The 25631-nt window shown below is 35.3% G+C and overlaps 3 protein-coding genes across 5 annotated transcripts; 1 reads left to right on the top strand and 2 right to left on the bottom strand.

The window, feature by feature from the left end:
• The first annotated feature begins 6929 nt into the window (after positions 1-6929).
• On the top strand, positions 6930-11590 carry LOC113067632 (tetraspanin-10-like). The gene is made up of 3 exons (XM_026239999.1): positions 6930-7290; positions 8354-8976; positions 10419-11590. Exons 1-3 carry the CDS (start codon positions 7198-7200, stop codon positions 10747-10749), a joined length of 1047 nt encoding a protein of 348 aa, XP_026095784.1. The 5' UTR covers positions 6930-7197; the 3' UTR covers positions 10750-11590.
• Positions 11591-11816: 226 nt separating this feature from the next.
• Positions 11817-13951, bottom strand: LOC113067633 (retinal rod rhodopsin-sensitive cGMP 3',5'-cyclic phosphodiesterase subunit gamma). The gene is made up of 4 exons (XM_026240000.1): positions 13897-13951; positions 12658-12846; positions 12517-12557; positions 11817-12421 (listed from the first exon to the last, which is right to left on the bottom strand). Exons 2-4 carry the CDS (start codon positions 12798-12800, stop codon positions 12345-12347), a joined length of 261 nt encoding a protein of 86 aa, XP_026095785.1. The 5' UTR covers positions 12801-12846; positions 13897-13951; the 3' UTR covers positions 11817-12344.
• A 1875-nt stretch (positions 13952-15826) lies between these two features.
• LOC113067631 (butyrophilin-like protein 10) lies at positions 15827-23729 on the bottom strand. 3 transcript variants are annotated; one of them, XM_026239995.1, is made up of 9 exons: positions 23626-23729; positions 22843-22918; positions 22037-22390; positions 21554-21826; positions 21224-21331; positions 17828-17869; positions 17602-17640; positions 17338-17364; positions 15827-16666 (listed from the first exon to the last, which is right to left on the bottom strand). In XM_026239995.1, the coding sequence occupies exons 1-9, from the start codon at positions 23707-23709 to the stop codon at positions 16575-16577; spliced, it is 1095 nt and encodes a 364-aa protein (XP_026095780.1). In that variant the 5' UTR covers positions 23710-23729; the 3' UTR covers positions 15827-16574. The 3 variants fall into 3 exon arrangements, with proteins under 3 accessions (XP_026095780.1, XP_026095782.1, XP_026095781.1); XM_026239997.1 differs by having other exon boundaries at positions 21554-21688; XM_026239996.1 differs by lacking the exon at positions 23626-23729 and adding an exon at positions 23030-23156.
• Positions 23730-25631: the final 1902 nt, after the last annotated feature.

Here is a 25631-nt window from a genome sequence, read left to right as displayed (position 1 = left end):
GAAGTTACAGGGATACAAACAGTTCCTTATGTGCCTCGTGGGTGTTTTTGATGGGAGTGCTCTTAATCCCGAAAGCCGTGATAACGTGCTCTTATTGTTTGCAGAATTCATGTGACATTACTTAGCTGTTTTCAAACGCGAGGCGAAAATAGATGGTCTGGGTCATATTTCATAGGCCCTTGTGAGAACGTGAATGCTATTCATTGAACTTTTGAGCTTTCATTACATAAACTGCATGTTCTGAAAGTCTCTAGCCAGGGCCATTCCCCAGAGTCATGAGAGCATTACGTAATTCAGCATTTGAAACAAATAACAGCTTGGCTTCGCCTCCTTCCGTATCAGTAGAAATGCATTCATCAGCATGACAACATGCCAGAGCAAGAGCTATGGTATAAAAATGTTCCCAGAATCAGTCAAATGTTATACATCTCCAGTCTTTGAGAGAAGCCTGAGGCGTGACAAACTGTCAAAGGTCCACACAGCTTTGATTGATTTATAAAACTGAAAAGCTATAAAATGAACAATGATTTGCTCAAAAACATATTAAAGTATATAATAAGCTAATTATCGTTTTGATTCATTTAAAACTAGACTGAAGTAAATTAGAAGTGCTTACCTATGCCAAATTTGTCATAGTGATGCTAGGAGATTGGCTGCAGCTGCTAAGCTATTATAAGTGGTTGCTAAGTGGTTACTAGAAGCTTTTTTTCTGCCAAATAAACAGGCCGTTGTGAATGTTTTTCTCAGATTTGTGAGTTTACATCTCGGCGAAAAATTTAAAAGATTATTGTGACTTCTTTTCAGGATTGTAAGTTTATTTTGCACAATTCTGAGTATATATCTAAAATGTTTTACTTTATATCTCACAATTCTGAGTATACATCTTGCATTTCTGAAATGATATATTGCAATTCTGAATTTATATATTATAATTCTGTGTTTCTGTAATATTCCGAATATATATTTTTGAAATTATAACTTTTTCTCATGTGATGCAAAAAAAAAAAAAAAAAAAAAAAAAAATTAATAATAATAAATAATAATAAAGCAATCTTGACTTTTCTTCTGCTAGTTTATATCTCATAATTCTGAGTTTGTACCTCGCAATTCTTAGTATATACCTCTCTTTTTTATTTATCACTTTATTACTTTATTCATCGCTTACTACTTTATTACTATTTATTACTTTTTTCTGAACTGCGAGAAAAAACTCAGAATTGTGAGTTTATATTTCGCAAATAAAGCTAACAAATGTTTTTAAGATAATGGAACTTTTCTTCTCCAAATGTTGAGTTTACATCTAAGTATTCTAAATCTATATCTTGAAATTATTAAATTATTAAATTTGAAAGGTCAGAAATGTGAGCTTATCTCAAAAATGAAGAATAAAAAAGTTAATTGTGACCTTTCTTCTCAGATTTGTGCATTTATATCTCACAGTTTTGTATAATTTTGTATTTTATAGTTCACAATTATAGTTTAGCTCTCAATTTGAGTATATATCTCTATAACTCTGATTCTCAGGTTCATGTCATTTTTTTTTCCAGGGATTTTTCCCCAAAGTCTGGGCTGGAATAATAATCTTAAATAATGCATAAGGAATAATAATCTTAAAATACATTAATAGTGTCTCCTCTTGATTGAAAGCTATCATTATTTCTCAAACACATGGAAATATCCTCAAACCCTTCAAAAAAGCTGCAGTGACTGAGTAATTTTGGCTGGGCGAGCAAAGTATTAGACAGATAAAATTAACTTTGCAACATATGGACCAGAAAAGAGATAAGATTCATGATGCAGAACACATAAGGCTGTCAAAGTGGTGTCCACAAATCCCGCAGCTATTACAAATTACATAAACTGAACAAAAGTGCAATGAAGCTTTCAGGTTTTCCCCAAACCAAACATTTAATCTCATAAATATGGCCAAAGAACTATCAAAAGACAATTATTTGTGCACACAGTGAGCCTAATGCCATATTAAAACAAACATGACTGAAGGTGAAATGAAACCCCCTCAGATTCATTCAAGGTCGTACTTGAGAAATGTATAAAACAGAAAGTGTTTTCCTCCATAAACAAACAGGCACTGCTAATCCAATCGAAAACACTGTGATTGTGAGAGTGCAGGAGAGATCAGCGTCTTCTGGACTGATTGAGTTCAGGAAAATAACTGGATGCCCTCCAGTCAGGAACGCAAAACTTCTGCAACAGAACAATGAGCTTATGAAAACTGTGTAGTGTTAATTGTTATTGATGAGTTTAAATTGCATCAGGGGTGAAGAAAAAACGAGAAAAAAATGCATCTTTCTCCTTTGAAGACTGCAAATTTGCTTGCAAGCAAGATAAATCACAAAACATTTCACTATATTATAGTGAATGTTTTGCCAGTGACCAAATATTTAGATGGATAGCTACATTTGATTTTATAATGAAAATATAATTTAGTGACATAAATAAGAAACTAACCACAATTAGCAGCAAGAATAATGGGAATTAAAATGTTCTGATTCATGCATGCATGCATACATAAATTAATAAATGAGCAATTGCATGCATGCATACATACATAAATGCAAAAATGGACGTAGGCTACATAAACAAATAAATGCATAAATGTAGAATATGGAAATAAATAGTTTCATAAAAGTCTGGGCTTTCTGCTTTATAAATAGCCTAAACGCATAAATGCATGCATAAAATCCATGCCTGTGTGTGTGAATAAATAAATAGATAAATGGTTAGTTGCTTAGTATGTTTAATGGAAGTCTTTGTGCTTCATTTTGTGCATGCAAAATGTATTTAAATGTTTCTTTCTTAAGTTTGACATGTTTTCAAGAGATTCATCTTTTTTAAATGTTATGGGCTTATGCAATCTTGTGGACATTCTGGTTATAAATTCCTCCCGGAGGTCTCAACCTGTCTGGGCAAAAGGCATCAGTACAGCGCATGGATGCACTGTTACATGAAAAAGTCTGACAACAAAGCCACACAGGAAATACAAATGGGAATAGAGAGGAAGCACGAGATTAATGCTTATTCCATTTTAAAGGAGACCACCTTTTCTTTGGCTGCTCTGCCTCAAAATGCCTGATATCCGTAAACTCCAAAAACAATCTGCTGTTGTAGTTGAAGTCAAATATGTTGCACAGCAGTTGCAGACCACTGGCCAAATGATTAGGGTAAAAGCAGAAGACAGGGTAATGCTCCACCTCTGACCCAGCTGAACCTCTGGATCCTGAATCTAGGCTCAAGTCCTGGACTAATCAACAGCAATAACAGCTCTGATCCAATGCACAGACCCGGCCAGCAGCGCTCTGCAGAACAGGCCAGCGTGGACTTATGGAAATAATGACACCACACTGAGCCCCGGGTGCCAGAATCAAAAATCTGGCCCACTCGCTCTGTTTTTTAACAATTTCTTGCTTTTTTTCTTGCCTTGTGCCATTCTCTGATTACACAGAGCTGCAGCTGTGATGGTAACACCAGTCCTAAAAAATATACACATATGAAAACAATTATGAATACATTTTTAATTAGTTTTATTAAACATTTTAATTGATAAAAAAGTTAAGTTCTACCTGAAGTATACAACTTTTAAAATGTAAAGCATCCACAGTTACATTTGTGTAAAATATAAAAGAGATAAAACAATGACTTGGCCTTTCTAACATCATATTAATGCATATTAAGTTCAATTCTATGACTTATAAAAGAATATAGAATCTAAAGAATATAAAATATATAAAAACAATGACTACATCATTCAAACATCACATTTAAGGCAGGGACATAATAAAATCGAGCACATGGTTCAAACAGAAGTAAGTCTTAAACAGTAATTCATTGTTTATTCTAAGCTCAAATCTGTTGTGGTTGAAAAACCATAGTGATCCATTTTGTTTAAGAAAAAAGATTATTTTTGGCACAGCATACACGAATATTGACTGTACATTTTTGGACACGTACAACAATGTTTTGTAAAGGAAGTTCATGGGTTGTTAAGTTTTCCCCCACAATTATTATGCTAATTTACTGCAAGTTACAGTGAAACCAAGAGACACTGCCAGAGTTCATGTATTTAAATTATAAGTATATAAATTATAAACTTACTGTGATTGTGTTGAAACAATGAAGCACTTTAGAGTTTAATTTAGTATCTAGTTAGATTACTTTAGTAACTTAATTATTGTCCATTAAATGACAAAATGATAATGAATAAATGACATCATGGTTTTCCCAGACATGTCCTGGCTGGGATTTCTAAATTGCATAATATATCCTGTTCTTGTGTTGGTTTTCCTACTGACTTGCTCTTTACAGCCTTCATATACTGTATGTGTAAATCTTTGCATTGCTTTGACTGTTTTCAGACCCCGCCTTCTGGCACTCCATGATTGGTCGATCATGTTTAATGCCTGCGTGCTATTGGTCAATCTACTTTTCAGTCTCTACTTTCAGTAAGCAAGAAAACAATAAAAAAAACGAAGCCAAAACCTGGACGTTTAAGGCAATTTAGACACGTCAGGGAAAAATGCACATGCCACATCTCTCGGAAAACAAAGACGACCCAGAGAAAACACAGAAAGTGTGGCCTGATTTCATCAGTTTTTCAGCGTGACTCATTGATTCCTATTAGCGGTGATGATAACCAGTTTCACTGGACATGGGTTTTCACTCTATAAGAGTGTAAGTCGTGTAGCAGGTGGTTTTATTATCTGAGCATATGATTCTCAGTCATCATCTTCAAGTTCATCACATCATAAATTAAGTCTCTTTAAAATATTTATATAAGTAAAGAAAGAAAGGAAACTTGAGTACTTCAATTAGAGAATATTTCTGGTGAAGGGAAATGTGGCAAGCTGGTGAAAAAGTAGAGGAGTAACTACTACATTTTCATGGAAATCTTTTTAATGCCAGAAAACGAGATATCACAATTTCCTATTTACATTTTCATTGTGTCTGGCTCTATAGAGAATGTCTAATTTATCATATGAAACGTTCCTAGCTCAAAATAAGCATCAAAGCAACGGCAGAGCTGAGGTGATGCATATGTTTTTATGAATTTATGGCCTGCGCCACAGAATCCGGGCTGACGTGTTCAGATTGGCACACGACTGTCAGCCCATCGCCAGATTTAACAGGTGCATTTCATTTATCGGCATAACAATCATAGAGGAAAAATCATAGATTTCCACAGAAATACCAGACTAGCACTTTTTCAGTCTGAGCGATTATCAAGTTTTACTGAGTGGCAAAATGTCAAGAGAAAGAATAATACAATTTGAGGAGCGATATATATTTATATATATTTATTATACAGTTTGCAAACAAATCTCTATTATCTGTAGAATCAGCTGGTTATTATTATTATTCTAATGATTATTATTATTACCGAAACCTTTTAATAAATTTGGCCCACACTGCCCAAAGGGAATTCAACTGACCAAACACTGTTAATTAATTTCTGAACAATACTAATAACAATATTACTACTACTACTACTACTACTAACAGTAAATACCATTATCAATAATCAGAATGATGCTTATTGTTATTATTAATTTTGTAATAATAATAATATTTTACTATATATGCACGCCACATACACACAAACCGTTTTGTAAAATCGCAAACTGATATTTAGATCCAGTTCAGATCCATAACTAAACCTATGAATAACAGTAAAAGTGATGCTTTACAGCATTAATGAATGAATGAATCAGGACATGTCTCCTAACCTGCCTGGGTAACACTAATGTAAGACTGAGGAGAGCAGTGCACAGGTTCCTCATGCAAACACACAGGAGCATCAGTAAACCTCCAGAGGTGGCAAAGGAAGAGTTTTATGGAGTTTGCACAGACAGCAGAGTCTGTGTGAGTAATATTTTTGGAGTGAGGTGTTGTGAGATGATTTGGCCGTGGATGAAGCTGTGAGAAGGAAAAATCTGCTCGGTTCATTCCTGGAATACCTGCTGTGCTGCGCTGCGCTCTCCTCTTTAAAACGCCAAGGTCAGGAGAGGATCCAGGAGCCTGGAGAACGCCTGACAGCGAGCACATCTGCTCAACCACAGGAGAAATCACCATCAGATGTATGCACACATCACGCTCATTTTATGTTTCGTTTAATTCCAGACGACTGCGAATGTTTTCAGTAGCAGTACGTTTCCCTTCTTCAGTGGACAGTTTACTGCCGTTTTCCACAGGTTTTATTGAAAGTCACTGAAGGATAGTATTTTACACTGTGGTTTACTGTAATACTAATCTTAAGGAATACATCTGTTACAAATATAATCGTGGTAAAATATATCAAAAATTTATGTTTTCATATTATTCATGTAATTTCAAACCCGTATTTTTGCACGAGGCACAAATAAAGACATTTTCTCGAAATCTGTTTTTTTTTAATTTAACTCTTTTTCATAGATTGACAGTCACATCATAATATTATGTGATTGTGTTTTGTGCTTTTGTAATTTTATTTATATCTGGTTTAAATAGAGCATTTCTATTTAGCTTCAATATATTTGTATTTTAAATTAAATTTCAGATGGTTGTAAACTACTTTTTTATTTTAGAAATATTTATATTTTATATGTGTTCGTATTTCATATTGTTTATATTTTATCAATATCCCTTTATTTTATTTAATTTAATTAAGGCAATATTTGTAGTTTATTTTATTTTGTTTCATTTATTACATTTAGAGAAACATTGAATGCAATGCTTCTAATTTAAGTTTTTAGCTTCTAAAATGTTAATCTCTTCTATTTTAATTTTATTTAATTGTAATTTAACAAAAACATTGCTATATTTTATTTTCTATTTTGTTTCATTTAAAAGCTAAATATAAATATTGTAGTTAACCATAACAACACTGTTCTTGTGACTATAAACTAATGCTCAGACTTATCTTTATAGTGTGTGAGTGGTGAAGCAGTGAAGCAGTGATCTTGCTAAGGCTTTAGTGTTTCCCGTGAGCTGCACACTGTGTGGTTGAGCCTCAGGGCCGGTTCAAACCCTGACCTGCTAATCTGCAGTACTGTGACTCTCACATGATGCTGGAATGCCGTGCTGTGGCCCGCTTTCGCTGTGATTCACTCCCTTCTCTCTGTCTCCTCTAGCCCTTCAGTCGACCAGCATCTCTGTCTGACAGTCTGGAGCACAGAGAGAGTCCACTCCCGGTATTTGGGAGGTATGGGGCGGTTTCCGTCTTTTAGGAGATTTCTCTTTTTCTGGGAGCAGAGGAATCACTTCCAGAATGGAGAAAACAAGCCTCTTATTTCAAAGGTAGTGTTGTTTCTTTCAGTTTAATTTATTTGAATTTCTACGGGCTAAACTTGTCAGTTGCTTGGACTTTTTAAACATTAATCTCATCAAGAAACAACATTTTTGTCTATGGAAAATAATTAACTGTGTCTGTTAATAGTGTAGTTCAGTTTATTTGAGCAAGGTAACTTTTGGTTCCACCAATGATATGTTTAGGACAGGACCGGTAACTGTAAAGAATTTAGCAACAAACCGACGAGTTATTTTTTTAGCGATATGGTTCAGAGTGTTGCAAAAGTGTTTGATTATTTACAATAAATTAATAATAACAACTTAAAATTATAAATAATGACAATAATAATAATAATAATAATAATAATAAAAATAGAAATATATAATTATTATTAGTAGTAGAAACACTACATAAAATGTTTAATCAATTTGGCCCAAACTGTCTAAATGTATTCAACTGACCAAGCGTGCTTTATACAATTATTTGAATAATTAAAACATATTATTATTGATAATAATAACAGCCATTTCCATAAAATCATCATCATTATCACGGCTACTATTATTCTTATTTTATTATTATTTATTGCAATCAATATTTAATTAAATGTATAATAATTTATATTATTTACATTTGTAATAATAATAATAATAATAATAATAATAATAATAATAATAATAATAATAATAATAATAATAATAATGTTATTAACACTTATACATTTTTTGTGCTTTTATTTATTTTTTGCATTAACAAAACATTTTAAAATTGACATTTACATTTTAATTTAAATATTCATATTTATATATTTTTTTCATATTATAAATTTATATTTTAGTTTTAGTAGTTTTAAATTTAAAAATCTAAAATTTTCAGTTTTATGTAAATCTTTTTTTTCTAATCTAATTTTGTTAAATCTAATATTTAATTGAATTTAATTTTTGTTGTTGTGGTTGTTATTATTATTATTATAATTAATGCAATGCAACAATTTAGTGAATCTGACTCAGACTGTGTTGGGGTAATCAACTGACCAAATGAATCAACTTTCTCCTTCTTATTACCATCCAGGGAGATGTAAGAAACGCAGAAGCTGCCTCATCTGTCTCGTATCTGGGAACGCAGGACAGTTCAGGAAGTCAGACGAGCTCGACTCTATCCAGTCATGAAGACCCAACCAGAGCTTCATCAAGGAACATCTTCACCTCACGAGCTCTCAGTCCGTCCAGCTGGAGCGACTACATCTTCAAGTATCTCCTGGTCACGAGTAACCTGCTCTTCACTGTTCTTGGTCTGGTCACGCTGGTCGTGGGCCTCTGGGGCCTGATCAACAAAGAGTCCTTCGCTCAGGAGAAGATCAGCGGTATCGGGACGGACCCCATGCTGCTCTTCTGCTTCCTGGGTCTCGTTCTGGCCCTGCTGAGCCTGATGGGATGTGTGGGGGCGCTGCGGGAGAACATGTGTCTGCTTCAGACCTTCTCGGCTGCAGTCCTGGTCCTGGTGGTGGTGCAGGTTCTGGTGGCCGTCGTGTTGTACAGTCTGCAGGGTCAGATCGTGGAGTACTTGCGCTCGGGCATGTTGGCCGCTATGGTGCGGTACCAGGACGACCTGGACCTGAGGTTCATCACTGATGAGATCCAGACGGGCCTGCAGTGCTGCGGGGCCGATACCTACAGAGACTGGGAAATCAATGTGTGAGTGGAAATCGGGAGAGGGGCTGACATCATGAGCAATTTCATGAATTTCCAACACTGAAGTGGTCCAAAGTTAAATACAAGGATTATACAAGCTAATTTGTACTGAAGAGCCTCTCCAGTATTAAATGCTTTCCAGTGGAATCTGGACTCATAGTTTGGCCTGCTTGTTGTTTTTAATCCTGTTCAGATTTTTCATATAATTGTCCCTTTACTACTTTCCAATATATTTCATTTTATCACAAAATGATCCTCATTTTGCAATCCCAGTTACGATTACCCATTATAGACAAATAATGGCTGTATTCATTTGAGTTTAAAGGTGAAGTGTCATTTTTCTATTGTAGTGTGCTTATCTTAATCCAGGGTTTCACAAACTGGAGGAACGGTGGGAGTTTGATGAAAATGTATCATGAATTAAATCATAAAAATTTAAAATAATAATAATTATAGTTCATTATTATATAAATAATTATTATGTTTTCTGCAGTGGTTATTATTATTACCATCATTACCAATAATAATAATAATAATAATAATAATAATAATAATAATAATAATAATAATAATAATAATAATAATAATAATAAATATTATTATTATCACCATCATTGTTATATAAATAATTAAAATGTTTTCTGCAATAGTTATTATTATTATTATTATCATTAGCATCAGTATTATAAATATGCATACTATTGATAACATATTTTACTATTGTTAAAATTAATAATAATAATAATAATAATAATAATAATAATAATTATTATTATTATTATTATTATTAATATAGTTATCATTATTAATGAAATTATCAATATTATTATTATTATTATTATTATTATTATTATTATTATTATTATTATTATTATTGTTATTGTTATTATTGTTATTATTATTATTGTACAGTTATTAATATTATATTAGCAGTAAGTACGTACATTTTGGAATCCAAGTCTTAATACAGAGGCTTAGCAAGTATTAACATTTCACACCTGTTAGAGGACAACAAAAAACTGTAAAATCCTATGGAATTACATTAAAGGTGTGCAGCTCTGTCTAGAGACCCGAATATCTGAGAGATTTGGGCCAGTAAACAACAGTGGCTTGGAAATGCACTGAAAACACTCAGCACCTCTTAGCAATCACATGGCAACATCCTAGCGTGACAGCAAGTTTTGCATGAACTCTTTTGGCTTCAACTAGTAAACAAAGATCTAGAAACCACACAACAACATGCTAAACACCGGTCACAACACCTTAGAAACCAAGCAGCAATGTTTAAGCATGCATCCCAACATTATCAATTAATCACAAATGTACTTATTTTCGCAATAATGTTTTGCAATAATAAATCACACACTTCAGTTACCCTCAACTCAAAAAGCTTTATGTTATTCTCATTCGAGTGAATCTCACCGGTGTCTGTTTCTCTGGCACAGGTATTTCAACTGTTCGGCTCCAGGGGTCCAGGCGTGCGGAGTGCCCCCCTCATGCTGCATAGACCCCCTAGAGAACGGGACGGTGTGGAACAGCCAGTGTGGAGTCGGTGCCCAACAGCTGGACGAGTTCTCGGCCCAGAGCGTGATCTTCCTGGGCGGCTGTCTGGGCAGCATCTGGCGCTGGATCGAGCAGCACAGCGGAGTGATTGTTACGGCAGTCATCATTGTGCTGGGCGTCCAGATACTCACTCTGTTCATAACGGCCCGTCTGCTGCAGAGCATACGGTGGAGCAGAGCTCAGCATGATGTGTACCTACAATCACTGCAATGAATGGATTCAGATGCTCCCGATAACAGGAGACTGTGCCATGTGGATTATGAACCAGCCTGTATTTAATGAGTTCATTTAACATTTAACATCTGGAAATGTGAAGTTGTTTATTCTGGAGACAAACAGTCCAGGAATTTCACGATAGCATATCAAATCTTAAAGGCATTACAAGGATTTAATTGGCTTTCATTGTTTTCATTAAATACCCATTTTTAGTGGTTCAAGCTGGTCAAAAGTACAATATTCGCGACACTTCGACCACAGTTTTTAATGCAACACTAGGGGCGTTATAGTGAACATTATTAATTTCCGTCATGTAGATGAATCTGTTTGCAAAAAAATCTATCTTGAAAAAGTTACAACATATCAATAGTTAGTGTTATACGTAGGCCTAAGTGGGAAAATATTCGAGAATGGGTGTTTATTTTGTACAATATAAAACATTTAAAATATGTGTAATTGTTGTTTGTTGTAATGAAATAATCTTTCTAACATTTATGATTCTATAACCAAGGCTAGCTGGAAAGCTTGCTAATGTTTCGAAGAAAACAGCTGGCGCATGCAACTCTTAGTAGACTGCAACATTGTGCATGCGTCAAACTTAAACAACTCACGTTCTAAACACTGCTATTTCTTTAGTTACAAAAAAAGATGTGACACTGAACTATTAGGAATGGAAACCTGACATAAAATACCTATAGTCAAAGGTTTAGTTCAGCACTGACACATCTGGTTTATTGTGTTTTTCTCAGCTTCCCACACATGATTCAACGTTATAAAGGTTTACAGTCCACTACCCTGCTTCTCGCATCTCATGTTTTTTTAATGCAAAAGCATGTTCTGTGTAAATAGTTTCAATAACTAAAAATTTAAGCACATGTTAATGTATTGCATTGTAAAAAAAAAAAAAAAAAAAAAAACTGTATTAAAACCACTTCTTGCTTTTACCGACTGCATAATGTTTCAGTTTGTATTTGACCAGAGGCTGAGAAACCACTCATATAGCCTGAACGTATGAAAATAATCAGACTTTATTTCATGTCCAAACCTTTTCTGCACTGTTGGGACTGAGCCGGACTCATTCTTGTATGGCTCTCCAGCATCACAGGGTCAGTAAACTGGGCCGAACTCTCACAGAGAGCTGCTATGGGCAGACACTGACACCCCACAGAATCCAAACTCATTTTCAACATTTGCAACTTGACAAAATGAAAACAAACATCAAAATGAAAAAACAAAATCCACAAATCATGCTACCTTTATATTGGCAGGGTTAAACGGAAGTAAAAGCTGACACCTAAAATGCCCATTTCACGTCAGTATGACAATACTGTAAAACCACTAATACTAATAAAGTAAAACCAGAGTAAGAAAAGGTTATCTGAAATTAGCATCGCGACAGAGCAAATTAAGTCTAGTTCTACAGGAAATTTGAAGAGGTAGATCAACTAACATCCAGTTCATTATTGCTGATTTATGACTGCTGTCATACATCACTGACCAAACATCAACCAAAGATATTTCTGTATGAATATTCATATTTAAATGGAATATTAAGGTGCAGGATGTTGTTCAGTGGGGTACAGGAAGTGACCTCATATAATGCCATACTGGGCCAGCTCGTGTAACTCCAGGTGACTGTACGCCTCCCACGGACAGATCACGTTAAAATCTGTGAGAAAAATATGATTACACATAATCTCAAGTCACTTAAATATATAAAGAGGAGTATATAACAATATTGTTTTGGCTAGAAATTGTACATACCAGTTCCCAATCCCTCCATTCCAGGAATATCTTCACCAAATCTAAGAATAACAACAATGACATTACCACAGATAAAACATGCAAATCTATAAAAGATCCAAATTAATAAATAATAATAAATAATATAAAAATGAGTTGTACCCAATGACACCCTTTTTGGGTGGCTTGCTCTTGAACTGGCGTGTAGACCTCTGTTTGAATTTGGGCGGGCCCTTGTGGGGGGTGCCAGGCGCCATGGCCCGTGTAGCAACCTTGCTGATCGCTTTAGGCTTGGAGACATCCATATTCACAAGACCAATGGCAAGCACTGCCCACTGAATCGATGATGATCTGTGAGAGATCGAGGGGATGAGACTATTCTTTTGTTAATCTGTAGAGGAAATGCAGTGCAAGATATTCCAGTTGCATTGCATTTCCACTAAAGATGTATAAAAATTAATCAAAAACCTATTATAAATATTACATTTTATGATAATCAAACCGGAAATAGTTTCTAGGTGTCACCGGATGAAAAGACTGTGTCTAATAATGATTAAATCCCAGTGTCCAGACATGTGATAACGAAGGAGGTTCCTTTAATCCCTTTTATAATGATCAAGCCCCCCTGTAATCTGCTCTCAAGAGGGTTTCTCATTTAATCTCATTAGATGAAGGTCAGTGCACAATAAGCATTACGTGCATGAAGTCAGACTCTTCCTTTTTTTCAATAAAACACACAAGAGTTCAATGCTTGTTTACTGTTCAGCAACACAGGAAATGTGTTCAAAACACATTTTCTCTGCTGCAGTTGGTCCAATGGCCTGAACCAGATCTGGAGACTAAAGATGTCTAAATATCTTGCATTAGATGCAAAAGCAAGTGTCTTATCTGCATCTTGCAAATGTTTTTAACCAGGTGATTTTTAGTAGATGAATGAAGTCAATTATCCTAAAGTTCACATTAACGTCCTGTACACAAAGATTGAACTTTGCATTAATATTAGCGTTCACACCAATGGACGTTAGAGCTTAAAATGCAGATTTAGCTTGCACTCTTTAAGTTGATTCTGATTGTCTGTCAATGTTTTTTTTTCTTTATAGTTTTTATCATCTAAAATAAATAAATAAATCGCTCTTAAAGTAATTCCAGTATGTTCCCCTGTACCATTATTGATATATCTGTAAAGTAAACTTGTTATTGTTATAGAACTAGAATGATTATTAAAGCATTATCATTATACAATAGCTGTTGACACACACCGAATATTAATATAGCCTATGCAAACATGTATAATTCATATTAAATGAGTATAACCTTTAGGCATAATTGCAACTACATTACAAAACATTACAAATCATTTCCATCCTACATGTTCTGTTGTTTCTAACCAGATGCACTCACCTGCCGCTCTCTTGTTTCTCTCTCACATGTGTCGAGGTGGTCAGGAAGCTGCTCTCTGTCAACACACACTTTCATCAGCTCTTAAATAGTTCTGAGCATCATAAGATGATTAAACCTGCAAATGATGGTCCTTCCTCTTTCCAAAACAATCTAGCTGTCATCAGCCCCCTGAAAGGTGACAGGATGCTACATTCACATGTACAGATGCATGTATGAGATTAATCCTGTTTGTCTCCATACTTCATGCATTATTAGATTAGACAAACAGTGCTTGGTTAATTTTGATTAGGAATTGTGTTTTTGATTTTGCTTAATTTATGTAAACATTTCAATGTATTCACATAAGCGTAGGACAACAAGTGAAAGTATCACAAGTGAGGAAATATAAAAATACAATATATATATATATATATATATATATATATATATATATATATATATATATATATATATTTTAAATATTTAAAATTTTCCATTATTTTGTTCCTATTTCTTATGACTTTATATGGCAATTCAAAACTATATACGATAACATTGACTTTTGAAATGCAATATTGATAAAAGTTGCACAAATGACCTTTCAAGCTATGAGATGACTTTAAAAATGTCATAGTTTAACTAAAACATACATAAAGCAAAAGGCCTTGTAGTCATAACAATGATATAATTTATGCACATCTTCAGCAGATCACGTGTTCACACACACAACCTGTCCAGTGTGATGTTCTACTTATGCAACAGTTTTCTGAATCGCCCGTCCAGACGTCCCGTGTGTGTGCTGTGAGTCCTCTGTTCAGTGTGATCAGCAGCTGTCAGATAATCTCTGTATCTCTGTTCATTCAGAGATAGATTAGCATGCCCCTTCAAGCAGACACTAACTCAACTGCTGTATCAGGTGACTCACACAGCTAGAGATGGACGACTAAAGCAGGAAACACTTTTTAAGAGCATATTTCTACAGTGTACATCTCATAGAGACAGGTGCTAGTTTAAATAAAAATAAAAAGTCTATAAAAGTATGTTTTATAATCACACACGCTACACACCAGACAGTCAATTTCATGAGCTCCAAATGTATTCTATGTACTGTAGTGACAAATATTTGACTCTGGATCACAAAACTCTTAAGTCACTGGAGTATATTTGTAGCATTAGCTAAAATTACACAGTGGGTCAAAAATCATTAGTCTGTTAATAAGTAAAGATCATGTTCCATTCAGATATTTTGTACATTTCCAACCATAAATATATCAGAAATTAATTTTTGATTAGCAACATTCTTTGCTAAGAGCTTCATTTGGACAACTTTAAAGACAATTTTCTCAATATGTTTTTTTTTTTATTTTTTTTGCAACCTCAGATTCCAGATTTTCAAATAGTTGTATCTTGGTCAAAATTGTCCTGTCCCAACAAACGATATATCAATGGAAAGCTTATTAATTCATATGTAATAATCAATAAAAAAATAAAATAAAAAAAAACTTAGAATTGTTTTGTGGTCCAGGGTCACATGTTACAATGAGGGGTACAATTACAATAAAAAGCATCATACTATTGGTTATACTTGAAATATTAATAATAATGATAATGTGTCAGGGAAAGAGCTATATAGAGATCAAAGTAACACAGACAACTTTGCTTTGAAGCAGTAAGTTATCATCTAGAAACCACTCAGCACACTGACGTTCATCACAATAATCAAATCAAAATACTTTATAAGTGTGTTTTCTGACACATATGCAGGTGGGGTTTAAAAATATAGGCTATTAATACAAATTTAAAATATATTAATACAAATTTCATAGGCTAAAAAATATATATTTGATGGGTTATTAAAAAAACAAAAAAACAAACAAACAAAAAAAAAAAAAAACCAGAAGATATTAGTTTCAGAATGATCTTCTTCTTTTTTTTTTTTTGCCTCATTGTATAAACACAGACAGCAAGACAATGACTAGAGCCTAAATTCACTGGATCAAGAGTTTACCAATTAAATAATAAGTACTTAGCGCCACCGTGTGGCAAGATTAGAAAAAGACCTTCATAAAACAGAACAATAGAAACATTTTGTATTTTAGCATCACATTTAAGTATTATTCATGTTTAATTATTACATTTACATGCTCAAAGTAAACTTACTTAAGATCATAAACATGCATTGTAAAGTATTGCCTTGTAGATATTTATTACACAAATGTAAAATTACACATAGTTTATAATTGAATCACCTAAACATAATATTGTATGTAATATTTTACATCATCATCAATTACAGATTAACACTGCCTTAACCTCAATGGTCAAAATTCAGTGCTTTCCATATGGGTCAGATAAATTTAAGATGTGAAACCACATAAATCAATACATTAATCACACATTTAAAGGTTTATAGCCTAAATCATATGCTGCTTAATATTACTATAACATGCACTTACTAAATCATTTCCAAATTAGCAATTTCCAGGATAATACTTCTGAAATTAATCACAGATTATCAGTGATCAGAGGAGATTTTAAACCAAGCAGGAGCTATTTCTCATTAAAAGCCTAAAAGCTAAATCCCACTCAGTACAGTTATAGTGTAATAGTTAAAAATACACTTCAGGGAGCATCCATCCATCTCATCATAATGAAGATCATTCTCATCAAACTTGTAATTTTGCCTTCATCTTTACCTTTTACTGTTCTGTTTCGTCATATATCACTTCTCTCCCATGTCTAGTTTGAATGAGACATGCATTAGTTGAGTCTTCACCCAGAGTTGCATTCACTGTTGAAACATTGAACATTCAGCTTTACAAACCAATGTTTAATAAAACAACAGTAATGTTTGGTTTTATAACATATAGCAAGTAATCATTATAAAGAAAAAAAAAAGATTCTGCATAGGGACACTTACTTAAACCTAATGTTCAAAGCACATTACATTAAGAATAATAATGTTTATAATTCTGGAATGCAATGTCTCGTGACCATTTTTTTTTTTTTTTTGCTGTTTTCAAAACTCTTAGTACTAATCTCAGAAGCATATAGAAGCATATTTTGTTTTTTAAAACATTTCAGCATATTTTCAGTTATGTTTGTACAATACACAAAAGCACAAAGTATTATTTCAATGGATTTTTTTCTTCTTCTTCCTCTAAAAGTAACATTCACAGTTACTGCCTTTATAATGTATGGACAGATATTATTCTTATTTGTGGAAACTGCAACAAAGTGATGTAATATGCATATTGTGGTGTAAATACAGTACAGTTCTTCACACTCCAACAAGAACATCACAATTGTATAGTTTGATGTTGTGGCACATACAAACCATTACATATATGATCTTTAGGAATCTGAACTATTTGACTGCATTTATTTATACAGTGACAGTTTGACTTCTACCTAACTATAAAAGTATATAGAAATATAAAAACATTAGTAATTTTTACTCACCCATGTCTGTTTCTAAATGCGTGATCACTAGAAACAGAAAAAAAGTATTAAGTTATAAAGGGTTTATAACATGAACAATCAACAATGAGGTCAGATTTAAATATTATTCACCACTTGAAGACCAGCAAAACACAAAATCAGTTGACATACCTCAAAGTAATCTATAACGAACTTTGTGCATATAAGAATTCATATATGCACTGTGCATTCATTCATTGTTTCATTCTTTAATAATTTCATAAGGCTATATTAAACAAAATTCACCTTTTGGTATCCTCTGACTCTGCAAAAGTTCATCAAGTTCTAAAAACAAAAACAAACAAAAAAACTATCAAAATATATGAAATCTCTCTCATTGTATTTATAAATAAATAGAAAGTGTGTTCATTGTTTTGCACAGCAAAGCAGAGTTCATAACTATATAAGTGATAATCCACAGCTATTTGTGCATATGAGTTTAATGTAAAGAAACACTCGCTACAAAACTGACCATGGTGTATTTTCCTGTTCTCAGTCTTTAGTTTTCTGTGTACTGAAAAAAAAAGTTAGAATAAAGACAAAACAACATTAAATAGATATGGACAGTTGTTTCCATCAGGAGTAATACATTTATATGGTAATTCTGACTTTTTCTGACAGAATAAAAAATAATTAAATACAGAAATGCTCCCAAAATAAACATTTGGTTCTTTAATTACACACCTGCATGTCATTCCAAACCCATAAGACCTTCGTTCATCTTCAGACACAAATTGAGATACTTTTGATTAAATCTGAGAGCTTTCTGACCCTCCACAGACAGCAACGCAACTGACATGTTTTATGGCCCAGAAAGGTAGTAAAGACATCTTAAAATAGTCCATTTGACATCAGCAGTTCAACTGTAATGTTATAAAGCTACGAGAATACTTTTTATGTGGCAAGACAACAAAAATGATGACTTTATTTAACAATTTCTTCTCTTCTGGGTCGGTCTCCACTGCCATTCATTAAAGCATCACATCGCATGCATGTACATCAGTATGTTGGATAATTTTCATTTTTGAAATGGAGTCTTTAAACGCCTCAGATGTAAGTTATTCGCTTTCAAAGTGACGGCAAAATGATTGGGAATTAATGGAATGCTAACAGCAGGTGGGGGTACGCTAGCCAATGGCGGTGCCCAGGGGTGCTTCAATAAAATATGAAACCCTGCCCCCTGCTCACTCCGGCTTTCGGCAAATCGGACGATTTTACTCACACTGGAATATGAACAAAGGCTCGTTCAAGATCCCCCGGTGCAGAGGGTGGTGACGCGATGGTCCGCCCAATCAGAAGCCATGCTACAGGCTGCTCTTATTGACGTAGACTGGGACATGCAAGCGCAAGTTTATCTGACGTCAGCGAGTTCACAGATGTAGCATTAAGCTTTGTAAACATGCTAGCCAAACAAGCTACGGATACAATGACTATAAGGACATTCTCAAATCAGAAACCTTGGGTGGACAGATCAATCCGTGCAGAAATAAACAAACGCACTGCTGCTTACAATGCCGGTCTTCTGTCAGGAAACATGAGCAAGTACAAAGCATCGTGCTATGCTCTCCAACACACAGTAAGAGCCGGCAAACACAGAAACAGGGAACGCATAGAGTCACATTTCAAGGTCAATGACTCCCAACGCATGTGGCAAGAACTAAGGACCATCTGTGCCTTTGGAAATAAATCCTCTGCAGAGGTGAGAGCAGATCCGTCGCTGGCTGACGAGCTAAACACTTTCTACGGCCACTTTGAAAACAATCTAAGTCAGATCAGTGATCAACATGTGATCACCGTGTCAGAGGACGAGGTTTGGAGGGCTCTAAAGCGAGTGAATGTAAGGAAAGCAGCAGGACCTGATGGGATTTCTTTCTGTGATCTACGGTCCTGCGCTGATCATGTTTACATCCATTTTTAATGAGTCTCTTGCTACATCGGTGGTTCCCACCTCATTCAAAAAATCCGTCATCATCCCTGTGCCTAAGAACAATGAACCCTCTTGTCTGGATGACTATCGTCCAGTTGGCCTCAATAGTCACGAAGGTTTTTGAGGGACTGGTTAAAAACGTCATCTGCTCCTCCATACCAGATATTTTGGACCCTCTTCAGTTTGCCCAAACAGATCCACTGATGATGCCATCTCTTAAATCCTGCACTCTTCTCTCACACACATTGACAGCAATAACAGGAACTACATAAGGCTGCTATTTATTGACTATAGCACAGCTTTTTATACTATAGTCCCCTTAAAGCTAGCTTCTAGACTCATGGACCTCTGCCTAAATTCTTCACTCTGCAACTGGATTCTTGATTTCCTCACTGGCAGACCTCAAGTGGTGAAAGTAGGCCAGTACACCTCCAACTCCGTCACCCTGGACGTAGGAGCCCCACAGGGCTGTGTCCTGAGTCCCCTGCTCTACTCTCTCTACACACATGACTTCATGTCTTCGCACAGCTCCACATCTATAATCAAATTTGCTGATGATACTGTGGTTCTGGGCCTCATTCACAACAATAATGAGACCGCAAACTTGGATGAGGTAGAGAAATTAACATCATGGTGCCAGAACAACTGTTTCTCTCTGACTGTGAGCAAAACTAAAGAACTGATTGTGGACTTCAGGAAGAGACAGCAGCGGCCGTATACACCTCTTATGATCAGCGGGACCCCTGTGGAGAGGGTGAGCAGCTTCAAGTACCTTGGTGTAAACATCTCAGAGGACCTGACTTGAGCCCCTTTCACACTGCACGTCGAGATCGTTTGCTTGCTTCAGTTAAATTATAACATGCCAAGCGTTGTCGACTCGTACATTACACGTCACGCGCTGATGTCACGTGTTGTTACTGGATCTTCAAGGGTTGTGTGTGAAAGCACGCACATATACCGGGTCATCACTGGCAGTGTGACAGTGCCAAATCTAGCGACCAGGGAACAATTACAGGAACACTTTACCCCTGTATTTGCCAGAATGGCAGTGTGAAAGGGGCTTTGGACTACTCACATTCAAACACAGGTCAATAAAGCCAGACAAAGATTGTACCATCTGCGACAGCTGAGGAAATTCAGGGTCTCACCAGCAATCCTGAAAACTTTCAATTCTGGGGCTATAGAAAGTGTATTGACTCAGTGTATCTCAGTGTGGTATGGGAACAGCTCCAGTCAAGACTGCAAAGCCCTGCAGAGAGTTGTGCGCTTAGCTGAGCGCATCTCCGGGTCTGCTCTCCCCTCTCTGCAGGACATCTACCTCAAACGCTGCAAAAGCAGAGCTGTTAAAATGATCAAGGACTCCATCCACCCCAGTAACCATCTTTTCACTTTGCTGCCATCTGGTAAGCGCTTTCATAGCCTGATGGCAAAAACCAAGAGACTCAGGAGGAGTTTCTTCCCCAGGCCATCAGGCTCCTCAACTCTAAACCAGCCTCTTAACATCTTCATATCTCCACTTAATGTTCACTTTATCAGTAAGATATTCATCATTCACTACCTCACATTGACACACTGACAGTGTAAACCTGTTTGCACATTTGCCTCTTGTACATTCCTGTGTATCTTAATATTTAAGACTACAGTTTACTTCCATGCAATATACATCTTTTTATATTTTATTCTTACATTTTTATTGTTTACTTTTATTTAATTTTTAGATAACTATATTTATGTATATTTTCATCCGTGTTGTTTTCTTTAATAATTGCACTGTCCATGGAGCGGACCTGACTCACATTTCACTGCTGGTTATATATGCTATATATAATTTTATATGTGACGAATAAAAATATTGAATCTTGAATCTCTTAGAAACACCACTGCAAGTGGACTAAGAAATGCATAAAACATGTGACTCAAGCTAAAACACAAGAGTTTTACCTATGTATTTATGAATGATCACAGCTATCAGTACTACAGTAAAACCACCGAGCCCGACTATGACTGGAAACTGGATGGCTGATTTCCTCCAAAGTTGAAACATATTACCTGTAAATCAAAATAATGAATTACACTGAGCACACTGTCCAGTCAAACATTTATTTCTGTTTGATTAAAAATGATTAATAATGTAAGCAATGTGATTGTGGTATATAACATACATACACAGTAACGACTTGTAAATGTATAGTACACATTTACCTAAAGCACTGAATTGATAATCAGTTATTCAGTCCATCTGAATAAAATAATCATAAAAACAGTGCTTACTTGAGGTGATAATCAGTGTATCCAGCTTGTGATTCTTCAGTCTGATTCTGCAGTGAATCTTGCGGTGCTTCTCATATACAGTGACAGTGTGTTTTACACTGAATCCGTTTTCATTTCTGTGTGTCTCTGCAGTTTCTGAACTCAAAAAGGTTGTTTCAGTTAGCATCCACTCAAGAACAGGTTCAGGATACCAACCTTCAGATTCACACTTTAGACGAAGTAGTCCTGTATAATCAAATCCATCTACAGTGATCACTGGAGGACGTCCTACAACTACAGACCAACATTTTTTTTAGTAAACCTGTTTTTGTTTTGAAAAACCATATCACACTCTAAAACTGCTGACTTATTATTATTTTTTTAACCCAAGAGTTCAATATCAGGTTGTTTGACACACACACACAGTTGCCAAATAACCCAATAACTGTCCTATTATCCCAGCAGTTAAGAACGAATAAATGAAAACATCCACCAATTACTCACCTCCAACAGTAAAATTAACAGTGGTGTCGCCAGACCTGTATTCGGACTGAATAGAACACTTATAACGTCCTTCATCAGAGACTTGGACAGATGAGAGTTTGAGTGATATGTTTCCTCTGTGTAATTCTTCATGATTCAGTTTTGTTCTCCCTCTGTAGGACTGACTCTGATTTGTGTTTCTGTCTTCATGATCCTCATAGAGATGCACTACTTCTGAGTCGTTCCGATCAGATCTAGACCACTCCACTCTCATGTCCACAGCATTGAGGCTGAATTTGACTGAACAGGGCAGAATCACATCTTCACCAGCTAAAGCAAATACAGGATCTGCAGGTCGCACGAAATTATTGTTCTCTGTAAAAGAGAAAGGGAGCAGAACTGAACTGCATGTCAAAAAGGTTACGTGTTCTATGGATTTACAACAGTTAAAATACATTGAACAATCATTCTCATGTGACACTTTTCCAAAAAATAAAAAGCATTTTAAAGTGACATTTGTTCATCTTTCATACTTCAGCTCTGTGTTCATTCAGCTGATGATTCATTAATTACATTAAGCTAAAATCTTTCTGCGTGCACTTATGGATTTGATTATTTGTCATGTGGCTTTTTGTAATATTTGTACATTTGTTTGTTTAGATTTAAAATATCATTGCAAAAAGGATAATGCACCAGATGTTACTGCAAAATTTATCTCTAGCCTGTACAGCTACACTGTACTTTGTCCCTAACATAAGTTACTTATTAAATCTCCTTCCCTCTTTATTTTACACATGAATACACACTTCAGCCCTTCAAATATTTACCTGATCTTGAATATGTAGCTCCACTAATAATCAGGACAGTCAAACAAATGAACTTCATCTCTGTATGACACGGATGCTAAAAGAGGACAAAACATGTCAGAAAACATGGAAGGCTTTTTTTTTTTTTTTTTTACATAACACACACCCAGAAAATTGAAATTTAGTGAATCTTAGTCAATCTATGTACCTTATCCTGTTTCTTAATTCTTCACATCAACACTGTTCTCACGAGTGTGAATAAATAAGATTATATGTGAGATCATAAGGAGATCATTCCTGGTTTGGTTTTACTTTCTCATATCACTAAACAACTTAAGTGATAACACAGTCCCTCCCATCATACTACTTATTAACCTGGGATACTAAGATCAGCTTCTTAAGGCTTTGATTAGGGTTTATAAATGGCATTAATGCAGGGATGTGATTTAATGTTTATATAAATGTTCAAGTTAACAAACTGGTTAAGTGGTGTAAATAACATCTCTGCCCTTTTAGATAGCAAGCACACCACATTGAGGTCTTGCATGTTGAGCTTTATATTTTTGATTTTAGATTTTTATCATGAAAAATGTTAGATTTCACTTAAATATTTTATAGCTATGATGAATTTATGTGAGTGAATATGCTCTATGAAATATATGAAAATGTTACAAATGACTCATTTTCTGTCCAGCCACTCAAGATCAGGTTCAAGATACCAACAGATTCACACTTCATCAAGACAAAGTCAAATGAAATACTCAACACATTATATCACGCATAAAAACAAGTTGTTACCCATACATATTGTTGGAAACTCAGAAGCGAAGACCAGGAGACTCTTGGGTAATCGCGCTTGAGGAACGCACTGCGTGGCGCTGTAGTCATCAAAAAGTCTAATCAAAGCAATGATACTTTGGAGTTATATACATTCTAGTGGGAGGGATACATACAGTAGAGGTGGAGACAATCTAACCTATAGCATGTTATTGAAGTACAGGAATCAGCCCACATTTTCCCAGCCTTGATTTCATCAGCATAACAGTGTCATTCAAATGCATAGGTGCTACTTCAGTCAGCCTGACAGTATGGCCCATACCTTCACATTACCAAAAAGACAAAGGCACAGGTGTGCCTTGAGCTTCCTTTAACTTGGGACCCTGCACTAAAGCCAGGAAGTGCATGAAGACAAAAGGTTAATTTATCAGACACCTGGGCTTCCTGATTTGATCTTTTAGAAATGTCATCCTTTTTTACCTCAAAATGTAAAATACAATCTACATAACCTTATAGTTTATATACTATTACACTGGAACCTAGATCTAACATTTTATAAATTTGTAGCCCCACAGTCCCCCCTTTGTGAGTTCTAATAACTCTCACATAATACTAATTTAAACCTTCATAAGTCCATTCTATGACCTATGTTTGTTAACATAGGCACCCTACAGTCATGTAACTTGGAAAGTTTACAGGCACATATAACTTATTCTGCATCTTGTCCTAGATTTACTTTGGTGTAATAGTTCTCTTTAGAACCAAAACTGTTGACACATTAAACTTGGATGGTAACATGTTGTGGAAACTATATGATGACACAGAAAACCATGTAGCATAAGAGTTGAAGTCCTGAAGTCCATGGCGCCTAGTAGCTGTGAAGTCTGTTTTCAATAGTCCATTTCCCACGTAGATTCACTCAGATGACTCTTGGTCCTCATGAAGCTTGTTCATGGATGTCTGAGGTGATGCTTTACACCAGGGTGCTGCTTATGGAGATGACATCTCATGCACACACACCTGCAACACAAGAAAACAAAGAAACAGCACACCAGCAGTATTCATGCATATACATTTTTTGACTTCTGTTGATCATATATTGGTTTTAAGTATGGTGATCGTATATTGTTTTTCTTCAATCTAGTTTTAAGTAATTTGAAAGCTATGGACCAGTGAGGTGGGGATAAAACTAATGTTAGGGGAAACGTATAAGGAAGTCCTCACCACAGGGTTGACCCCCGAGGCTTGTTTTACTTTGGTTCTTCTCTGGGCTCCTCACTGGTCTGTGTGTGTCCTAGTCTGTCCCTGTAGCTGAGTAAAGCTGTTCATTTCTCTTAATGTCTTCTTACTTTTCCTACACTCTTTCATCCAGTGTCCAGTTTTACCACAGTAATGACAACTGCCCTCCTTCTTAGGACTTTTCTGTCGGTTCTCTGTGTTGACCTGAAAGGATGCTGCTGCAATCTTTACTCTGGCTTTAACATCAGAGTCTCTTTTTCATGTAGCTAAACTGTCTGGATTACTTCTGAGAGTTTTGTTAGACCGAGGTAGATCTAGGAATGGCAAGGCTTTTTTTACTCAGCTACAAGGCCATCTCACCAGATGCAGACTAATGGTCCATCATCATCTAACAAACTTTCAGGATCATCAACTATTCCACTGTAAGTAACAGCTGACTGACAAAATCTTTCATTGTATTCACTCACAGTTTCTTCTTTCCTTTGCACACAGTGAGTGATTCTGGACCAGTCTATTTTGGGTCCCATGATATTCTTTAGACTTTTCAAAACACCTTCTCTCAAATCGCCTGTTCTGGCATTTTGTAGTTCAGAAGTGAAGTAACAGCAGACTCAAAACTGTTGATTCAGATTCATTTAGAATTTGTGACATCAGCTGTGTACCTTCTGCTAACGACATGTCATAGACGCATTTTGCTGATCAATGCTCTTCTGAATTCTCTAAGAAACATTTGTGTGTGCTGAAGGTAAGCTCTGGCATAGTCTCTCTATATATTTAGGTCCGAATAGAGGATA

The sequence above is a fragment of the Carassius auratus genome, linkage group LG28B (genome assembly GCF_003368295.1).
Source record: "Carassius auratus strain Wakin linkage group LG28B, ASM336829v1, whole genome shotgun sequence".
NCBI classification, from domain to species: domain Eukaryota; kingdom Metazoa; phylum Chordata; class Actinopteri; order Cypriniformes; family Cyprinidae; genus Carassius; species Carassius auratus.
This window is presented reverse-complemented; position numbering and strand designations above follow the sequence as displayed.